General features: G+C 41.1%; 1 protein-coding gene across 1 annotated transcript in view; it reads right to left on the bottom strand.

Annotated features, from left to right (window-relative positions):
* Window positions 1-10,740, bottom strand: part of LOC132906449 (acetylcholine receptor subunit alpha-like 1) — a 164,147-nt gene that overhangs the window by 17,691 nt on the left and 135,716 nt on the right. The window contains exon 6 of the mRNA XM_060958656.1: window positions 9,401-10,450. Within this exon, the coding sequence (XP_060814639.1) occupies window positions 9,401-10,450 (1,050 nt within the window). The remainder of the gene's footprint in view (window positions 1-9,400; window positions 10,451-10,740) is intronic.

Raw genomic sequence — 10,740 nt, 5'->3', positions numbered from 1 at the left:
GGGGGGAGAAGAGAATACGAAGGGGAGAAACAAGATATACGAAGAGAAACGTGGAGGGAGGGAATTACGGTGATCTAGAAAGTTTGTTTAATCCAGGATCAAGGCGGGTAAAGTTCTTTTTGCTGGCACCCTCATGACATTTACCTTTGGCGAGCGGCCAATCCGCTGCTGGCGAAGAAAGCTCGCCGTTGGTTATATCGTAACGCGTCTGGATCGTAGACCAGTCACAGAACGTAGTTTGTTTCCTTAGGTTACTGTAAAAGGTTTGTTAGGTCGACTAAAATTTCCTATTTCTTTCGGATAAATCAAAAAATGATTTGCGGTCGATTGTTCCTCCTCTATTGAGGAAAATCAGCGAAATAAAGCTCCTGTACCTAGTGTCCACGCGGTGGAATTTAAGATTCCTTTAGGATTCGCGAGATATTCGCGAGATGCGAAAGAACAAGTAGCTTTCTAGCGGGGGAGAAACAAAAAAATGAAAGATAAGGAAAGAGGTTTCGTCTATCTACTCGCTATCTCTGGTTGGTTGCTTTTATTTCCAGCTTCGTTTATTCCAGTTGATCTCAGCCATCTACATTCCAAAATCAGCTTCCAAATCGCCAGATACCGTCCGATCGTTGCCTTTTCCCGAGACTATAGAGGGCAGCTGTTATAGCATGCGAACGATGGAATTCGGTCGTCTCGTTCTATCTCGCTGTCTCTGCTCATAGACCAGGTAGCCTTAAAATTTTCCCGTAGTTAAGTTTAATGTAAGAAACAAAACCGAAGCTATGGCCGTGACAATCGAAGTGGAGAATATTCGCACACGATGACGTAAGCGGAAAGAAAAACTTTTGTACGAAAAAGTAAGTAGAATAAAACTTTCTCGTACGAAGTTCGTTTAGGAAAAAACTCACTTTAAATATTTGCCTGATAAAGCGTCTGGTATCTCCACTTATCTTTGTGTTTATCGTGTTCTGTAATGAAGAATACACGTTGAATAGGATATTCGTGTACGATCAATTTTATTCCCTTAGAAATTATTTCCCATTTATACCCTTTGTATCAAGTTTCTTCTATCATAAACTACTAAAATTTATTGTCCTGTTTCGTTGCACACCCTCTTCCCATTACTTAGACACGAAGATATTCGTCTATAGCAAGAACCGTCGACACTTTTCAAGCAAATTCTAAATTTTCTCGAAAAATCGCCACGTATGACAAATTTCTATTTCGTGTTTTCATCCCTCCCGCCCCGGCCTTTACCTCCGGTTGCGCCATCAGTCACAGAACATCCTGTACATGTATAGAACTATACATAGGTGCTTGCAATGCTTTCTCACAAAACACGCGCGATAAATCACAAATGACGAAGTACACTTCAGTCGCGTAATTCTACGCCAATATAGTCAGGTTTTGCATGGATGACGAATCAAATACGCAAGCATTCAGCGGTGCGGTTTTTTTCTCTCGGCAAGCGCTCGTGCTTTCTCGCGACAGGATATTAACCGAATTAAGCACGTTTAACACGGGTCATGCGGCCAGAGGGTTCAGCAGCTCCGAGAATACAAACTCACAAAGCCCTTTTTATTCGTCCCGAGACCTTCCGGTCGGTCGACCACGAGACGTTACGTTTCCTCTTTCGGTTATTCCGTTTTGACGAATTTACAACGATGGAAAAGAACACGTCACGAGTCGCGATGATTTTCTCTGGCGGATTCGCAAATTAAATTGATCCAAAATACGAATATACATCGATCGGATTGATTCGTAATACGGTTTTTTACATGTCGCAGAGGATTGAATTTTTTAAACATTTTACTATGTATCAGCCCTGTAACGTAGACATGTAGTTGCAAGACACGCTGTACTTAAACTTTTGAGTGCCGTTTTTGTTATCTTTTGTTCATTACGAAGGCATAACAATAAATTACAAAGGCGCGATAAATATAATTTTCATTATACAGTTTGTTCTATAAATTGAAAAGTTACGAATCTACAGCCTTAAATATGCGGTTTTGTACGGGTTTTCCATTCAAAGATAAGCAACGAGTATCCTTTGTCAGTTTTTTGCCACTACATCAAACGAATGCCACGATATTCAACTGAGGCAATTTGGACGTAGAGCGCATCATTGTTTCGTCGTTCAATTATTTCTGCTATGGACGCCTCGTGTTTGAATTATTTCTATTGTTACAAAACGGAGTTCTTTTTATCAACGAGTTAAGAATAATTAGCTTTAGGTCAGATTTATTATACGCATATAATTCCGCTGCAATTTCTGTGTTCTTTCAATACGCGTTTTTATTTATTTCCTTCCTTTTTATTTCTTTTTACTTTCGGTGATGATTACGAGTCAAAGAGTTCCTAACTCTTCATACCCCAATATTGTGCTGGTAAAACATTTATTTTAAAAATGTGTCAGAAGCTTTATGTGAATAATATGTAACCTTTTCCGCTGAAGTTCTTTCGTTTCACTCTTAATCGTTTGAGTCCCAGAGGTCTTTGAAAAAACAGAATGGAAAAATTGCCAACAGCGCGATAGCGCCTGTCTTAATCGATTGCGAAGAAAAACAAGCGAAGAAATACATCTATATTATGCGTACTTATTAGTTTACAAATATTTCAAGTTCTATTCAATTAAAATTGTTGAGAAGATAGCAACGAAACACAAAATATCGTCAGTCGTCTGTAGCGTTCGAATGTGCTGGGACTTTTCGACACAAAATCTAAACAGCGCGATCGCGCGAAACGGTTAATAAAGATCTGTCGTCATGGAAATTGACATTTCCTCTTTATCTTCCAAGGTTAGTTAAGAGTTACTATCTTTTCTTCTCCTTAAGCATATAATAAATTGACGTGTTTCTACTATCAATTGAAGCGTTGAACTCATTGTACATAGTAGCATTTATCTTAACGCTTTAACTGCCACGCTGAAATCACATGTTTCGCTCAGAACGCCACGGGAGTATTTTTATTATTCAAAACATACAATAGCAAAATAATAATAAATTGATGATGTAAGATAACATTCTTCCCCAAAGGACCGTTTATCTTATTGGTGGTCACGGGTGACCACCGTGGCATCTTGCTAACAGTTAATAGCGACATATTATAACAAGGCTTCGTTTATTTTAACAAACCATTCGCATTCGTTATTTCGTTGTAAGCAAAACGTCCAAAATATATTGTTGAAACGTGTAGAAGATATTAGTAAACAATATTATGATTATTTTTATGATTTGGACGGAACATTCGGCTGAAATGATAGAGGTCCACAAAAAAGATTATGTTTGTGATAAACCAATGGTAGTGGTATATCACAACAGAGGAAACTGTGCTGTAGATTTATCAGATCAAATGATAGCATAATCTACACCACATAGAAGAACCCTCAAGTGGTATAAAAAATTATCTTTAGAGTTATTGTTAAATACATCAATTTCAAACGCGATGATACTCTATAAACAAGCAACAAATCAAAAATCAAGGTATCAGATTTTAGAATGGCACTCGCAATGCACCTTACACAGTGTCATTCACCAGAGCCGTCAAATGTACTTATTCGACAAAAATTGCGACACGAAATGTGAAAGAAAGAAGGGCAAGTGTACCTGGCACAAAAATTTTGCAGAGAGTGCTACAAAAGAAAATGTTAAACAGTTAGGACCAATAATGGCTAAAATTCGGACCAAAAAGGTGACCACCTATCGTTCAGATTGTATCGATGAACCACATTTATGTTTAATGTGTTTTAACACACTGCACAGTTAGATACAAGATTTGTTCACATTTTTTCTTATTGGTGTTCTAATAAAAATGTTTAATTGTTCAAGAGGGCACCTTTTATTTCAAAGTTTCTTCGATTTATCGGTTATATTCAAAATGCCCTAACTGTCAATTTTCATTTATTTTTTACAATTGTAAGAAGTTCAAGCGCCCCGGTCACCAATGACCACCGTGGCGTCGCAGGAGAAACCGTGGCCGGTCATATATGAACAACGTGGCAGTCAAAGTGTTAATATTATTCAGTGATAATATGGAAATAAATTATCTGCATATCGTTGCATTGTATTATATCGCAACTGATACGCAATGATAATAACATACGAAAATACCGACCTTAACGAATTCGTGGACGCAACGGACGATGCACCTGTTCTCTCGAAAGTTACGAGTTTGTCTGTCGACCCATGAAATTCGTTCAAAACACTTGTCTCGCCGCATTAGGAACAGTTAATTCCTCGACCGTTTGCGGTTCGTCCTTCGTGTGCATACGAAAATATGGAATACATTTCGGTTCGACCGTTTTAGAGGCTTATTTGGTAATTAAACCACGTTGAACAACGGCGTTTAAATTGAATTCTTCTACGACTTGACTGCCGATTGATTACAGGCATTCATACATTTTTCGTTTATCATTGTTGCACGACAGCAATGAATTTTCGATGTTTCATTCGATACGTTTGATGGTATCTGAGAGAAATATCGAAGCTTGCGAGGATTTTTCTGTGAATAACAGAACAAAGAAAATACGTGGGAGAGGGGAATAACGGAGAAAGAACCGTTCCATAAAGAAATTGAAGAAAAGCGATTCGATCGATGATGCTCCCCATAAATTCCAATAAAAAGCGAATACACGATCGGAAGATCGGCATCGCGTGAGATATAGCGTGATACCAGACCGAATTATTCGACAGTTTTCACTGAATATAACATTTTCCCCGCCATCTGATAAAGGATCGAATATCAATTAAGAATTTCAAACTACGTTTGATGCTATCTAACAGTAGAACTACCGACATTTAATATGTCCACTTAGACATACTAGTTACGCATATACATAGAAGATATATCTATGGTCGCAATAAAAGTGATGCGGCAAAAATGAGACACGTAATAAAGTATAATAAGTGCAATAAAGTAAATAGTGTAATAAAGGCTTCCATATTTGAACTAATAGGCAGATAAAAATGATAATGGAATAGAAAAGAGCTGTTCTTTGTCAAGTAGAAAACGATAGTTCTAGTCAGACCATAAATACTGTCAATTCAGCAAACACACGGAGAATCAAACTTTGCGGACACAAAAACGCAAAATCCTCTCTGCAATGCGCACAGGAAATCACAGTCGCACGCACAGGCCGCATTTTAATCGCTGCAACACACGTGCATTGGCGTGAATGCGAACGCACATTTGGCAGCGAGCGGAACTTCGCCGCAGTGCGTTCGCGCGACAGACAGTTCCCGTCGATAATTTATGAACGCCAGCGCTACTTTCCGCATCCCTGAACAGGGCAACCCCTGTACGGGGTTGGCTCCTCCGAAGCAACCGGAAGTCACCGGGTTGATGCGGCCAGCGCGCGGAAATCAAGGCATCTCCGGGATCGTGACTCGAGAAATCGATAGATTGAATTTCAGCCTGGCCCGCCTTGGCTCCGTCCAGATGTAGAGTATCTTGTTCAAGATACTAGATCGTTCGAGATAACTATGCGGCAAACCGCGCCACGATATGCTCGAATATCGAATTTCGGGACAGCGAAAATTCTACAGTGTATTTAAAAAATCGTGTTACGCAGGATACTTTGTGTAAACTGAAGACAACTGTAGAAATGATCGATGAGATTTTCAATCGAACGCAGAATGTGTCCATGTCGTCGTGATGAGTTCTCTGGCGTTTATAGCTAAATTAAACGACGACATTGAGACTATTTATTTTATTATTTCAGTCTTAAACCTTGAGTGATATTCGTTAATTGAATTTATCATGTAATTCCATTTAATTGTAAAAAGTAAAAGGGGTAGAAAGTAGAAGAGGAAGAAGAAGAGAGGAGGTAGGACTATCTACGATAGTTATTGATGATAGGCTTACCACGTTCGAGTTTCGTAGAATACGTTCGTATTATCGGAAAAGTAGAGAATAAGTCTATGCTACAATTTACGGTACAATTAGAATTTCTAGAAACAGCAATTTTTCTTGCCAGTGAATTATCATACTTTTGTCTGTTGAACTTTTGGACCAACTTTTCCAACCATGTAACTATAAAGTGTACTAAAAACTACTCAAGAATTGAAAACTCCGTCGTCCACCAGCCTCGCCCTGTCGAAACAGCCAAGCTGCAACTTCCGATAACCGCTCGTTTCCTGACGAACTTCTTCCTTGGAATAACAGTCACGGACGACAACTTTCTGTCATCGATGTTTTAACGGAAAGAAGAAGAAACCGAAAGGTTCCGCGATCCACGATGAAATTTCCAAAGAAACGCGGAGATTTTGCTAGGTAAGGGAAGTCCCGCAGGAACGAGAATAAACTCGATACAGGATGGATGCAGGAAAGTGTGCCATGCCGCTCGTTCTGCGCAAATACGAAATAGGAAGCATAAATTCGTTCGAATTTACGGCCAGCCCCCGGACAAATGTTTCAACTTGGAGACGCATTCTCCCCGTGCTGAGACCGCGTCAACGTCAAAACCAATTTTCGAAGTTTTCCATCCACGGAACTACTTTGCCACACTACAGAGCCACGAGCAACTCGCCGAAAGTTTCTGCTAACACGCGCCCTATCGTCGCTCCGCTTGTAATTTTTCGAAAATTTCCTGCAAGAACGCCGTTCGTATTCGATAACTTTCTAACTTCCATAAAATAGCTGTACAAACGGTATAAAAGAGTTAATGAAAAAATATAAAGGATAGTGTCTTTTAATCGTCTCTGAACTTTGCCCTCGTTTCTTCCGGTAGAATATCCCATCGTAAGTCAGACAAGGCGCGAAACTTTTAACCCGCGAATGGTAGACCAATTTTCTTGATTTATTCAACGATTTCGCTTGGAATAAGTTGCTGCTTTTCGCTACAATGTTCCTTTCAAACTTCATAAAAAATACACCTGAAAATATATTTTTTCAAAGCTTCCATGTATCCTGCTCCCCTTCTTTCAATTTCACAGTAGTAGAGCTCGCTGCTTGGCGAGTCACGCGTTTCTCACCATCCTTTAACAGGCTTTCCTTCCTGCCTTACGTACGTCGAGAAGTTTAACAGGTTGCTAAGGGTGTATAGTATGGAGGAAGATTGATGGGAAACGATCGCGACCGACTTTCCACCAGCTTATCGAGACTCCTCTCCTTTCCACTCGGTCGGATGACAGCGTTGCCTGTCAGGACTTAGCGCCCAAGTCAAAATGGACAGGCAACTGGTTTACTCATCCACTCGTGACAGCACACGCAGTGCAAGATATTTACTTTCGATGGTAAAAGGATTCGCCGGCTAATAGAAAAATGTGAACCAGCAGAGCTGAAGTTTTTCTTCGAAGATTTCGTTATTTGTGATTTTCTACTTTCATTTTACGAATTTCGAAATATACATTACGAAACTCTGATTAACTTTTCCGATATGATTACTCTATCACACATAAATATTCATACATACATATACACCCGATAGTAACATAGTGCAAGAGATAAAGTCTATTTGTCGTTGTTCGGGATATTATCATTTTAGGTGGTACAATATTTTTCAGGAAAAAACCGATAGAGCTGGCTGAAAATTCTAACTGAAAACTTTTTTCGACAATGGCAATGAAGCCTGACAATGGCTACCTCTATGAAAACGGTTGTTCGAATCTGACACTTGCGAATTAATATCGATGGTGGAAACCGAGTTGGACCCGATCGTTCGATATAACGTTCGGCTATATGGTCGAATAAGAGTACTGCACATAGTGAAACACGATTGATTTGCGACGCATCAACCATAATTCATGGCATAGTTACGCGATACTTGATGTACTTCTTGTCTCCCTTAGGACAAATGCCTATGTTAAAATTCATTAATTGCCAACTGTAAGTTGGCGACCTGTTATTCCTTCGCTGAGAGATCATGTTTGGTATATCTTCGTTGCGATTACTGTAAGTACCCATCATTTTAGAGTTCTATCGACGAATTATTAGTTCGTCTCGAGAAACATAGTTAGCAGGATTCTATCGTTGAAGCAATACTCGACGACGGAAACATAACAAGGTCGTAAAGTCTAAGTTGGTGTTATAGTTCACGGGCTTGATCGACTGAATGAGTAAATTAACCAAAGTATTTTACATCTTTTAGCTAATAAGGTAACACGTGAAATGTCTGCTTATACGATTTAGGTTATAAATTGTACCTGACTTTTAACTTCACTATTATATTAGGTTGTCCGAAAAATTTCTTTCGTTTTATGAGGAAAAAATAGACGCACAATGTTTTTTGTTTTATATTATTTGTCGAATTACGTACGATCCATTTTGTACTGTTGAGATAAACATTGCGACATTTCATAAACTTGGTTTCACGTTTGTATGAAGGTGCACTGTTGTAAAAAACACATTTACGAAAGAAAGACACTTTCCGGACAATCCAATACTATAAGTTTTATTGTTGCGCTATATGTTTACGAAATCGTAGATCCTTCTTTCTTTAACATTCTGCGTATTTGTGAAATAAAAACGGGAGTGTGTATTCCACGATGTGATTATTGAATTAATTAATTTAGAATCAGTCGCTGAATCAGATCTCCATCATTGGTGCATTAATCAACGCGTGGAAGCGAAGAAATTCTACATTTTCCAAGCGAAATGAATTCGATCTTGATATGTTTGAATCGTTAGTTTCCACGTGAGGATATTCGCAGCGAGGCGCAAGAAAGCGTATAAATCCAAGCATTCGGAACTAAAGCTATTAACAGCAATCGGATCCTGATGTGTTCCCTACTGATTAATACGATCTGATACTACTGCTGTCGGCCTATCAGATTTCAAACCACGGTTCTTGTAAATGATTCGTTATAATTCGCTTTCACTGACCCTTGCCTAGTTGCCTGCCCCATGATCACACCGAGCGAGCGGTGATTTGCACGCCCCATTACCGATTCCGTCACGTGGATTACTCGTAAAGATTAAAGAGCGTTGCCCGATCAGGCTGCCGTCCAGATCAATACGCTTCTCTTTCTACTCGATATTCTTTCGGTAGGTTCACGGGAACGAACGAGCTCGTATTATTTCACGCGCACTCTCCAAAATGGAGTATCGATCCCACAGCAGTCACGATTCGTGTCGAACAGTTTCTCAACCTCGAGAATCATCGTGAAATCGGTAAAATAGATATCGAACACGAGACTCGCAAATGAGAGGCAGGATCGAGCCTTTCAATTTCGGTTTTTCTTTCAATTTCGTAATTGTAGATATTTCCGATTAAAGGGGTCCGGTTGATAGGATCAAAATTTAACTTGTGTTTCGGTACCGGCAGTTGTTCTAATATTTATTTGCGAACTAGCCTGTGCGCGTTAGAATAAACTATATCTTTATAATAGTAATTCATCGACGTTGTCGACAAAAGGTCGTAGTATCATATGGAAGAAGCCTGAAGTAAGAAAAGATGGCGATAAAGTATACTCACGCTCTCAAACTTGTCCTTGTTCTTGGCATGTTGAGCGATAAACCTGGCATCGTCGACGGTCTTCTCGATCTCGCGTACCAACGGCTTCTCGAATGTGGGGCTGATGTCCTCGTGAACGTATGCGGGGCTGGCCGGGCCAAACAGATCGTCGTCAGCCCCCGGCAGTGGCAGCGAGGGTAAGGGTTCCTCGAAGCAGGGCGCTACGGTGCCTACGGTGGCCACGGCACCGAGGTCATACCTAGTCGCTGATGGTGGCAATCCGTGTGCAGGTATCTCGTACTCCCCGCTGAACCTGTTGCCGTAGTACGTATCGTACTTATCAGTCTCTTGTACATGGAACACATCGGTGAGCATGCCTTCGGGTGGTTTCCCGTTGGTCGCTTCGACGTCGTCGTCGTCGTCATCGTCGTCGACGGGCTCGCCGTCGGCGTTCACCACGGCGACACCGACGCCGTTTCTCCCTACCACCACCTCCTCCTCCTCGTCGTCGTCGTCGTCCTTTTTCGGCCTCTTGATCAGAAGGAACGGCGGCAACACTTGTATGAACACCACCCGCACCCATTTCGCCATACGATGAGTGACGGGCGAGCGAAAATTCACGTTCAACACGGCTATCGTCACCACCACGGATAGGGTGACTAGTACCATCGTGAACAACAGGTACTTGCCGAGCAACGGTACCGTTAACGACGTGGGCGGTATGATCTCGGCTAACAATAGGAAGAACACCGTCAACGACAGCAGAATCGAGATCGACAGCGAGACTTTCTCGCCGCTGTCACTCGGCAGGTAGAACACCAGCAGCGAGAGAAAAGATATGCCCACGCACGGTACGATTAGGTTCACCGTGTAGAAGAGGGTCTTGCGGCGTAGGGTGATATTGAACACGATATCGGGGTAGGGCTCCTCGCAGCATATGTAGAACGCCTCGTTCCTCTCGGCAGGCACTTTTATGATGTCCCACTCGACGGAAATGTAGTAGTCGGTTAGGTCGATCCCGACCTCAATTTGGTTCGAGTCTTCGGTCTGGGCCAGGTGTCGTAAGTCGACCTGCGGACATACGTTCCACTATCAGTTTCTTTGTCTACGTCGGATACGATGAAACGAGATGACGCGAAGCCAAAGGAAAAGAAAGGAAAATAGAAAAATGGGAAAGGAAGAAGGGGAGGGGAAAACCACTGATTTTGGATTATGCTATTATGGTTAAGCGACTAACGCGATTACAATGGTTATCGTTGAGAGCGCAGTTGCATATAACAGTTAAGATGAGGAGAACGTTGTAGTCTGAGAAAAGTCTACGTTGTCGCTAATGTTATTTGTCGTTGAACATAGTTGGATGA

Source organism: Bombus pascuorum, chromosome 4 (assembly GCF_905332965.1).
Source record: "Bombus pascuorum chromosome 4, iyBomPasc1.1, whole genome shotgun sequence".
Classification (NCBI taxonomy): domain Eukaryota; kingdom Metazoa; phylum Arthropoda; class Insecta; order Hymenoptera; family Apidae; genus Bombus; species Bombus pascuorum.
The sequence above is the reverse complement of the archived record's forward strand: the minus strand, read 5'-3'. Positions and strand labels throughout refer to the sequence as shown.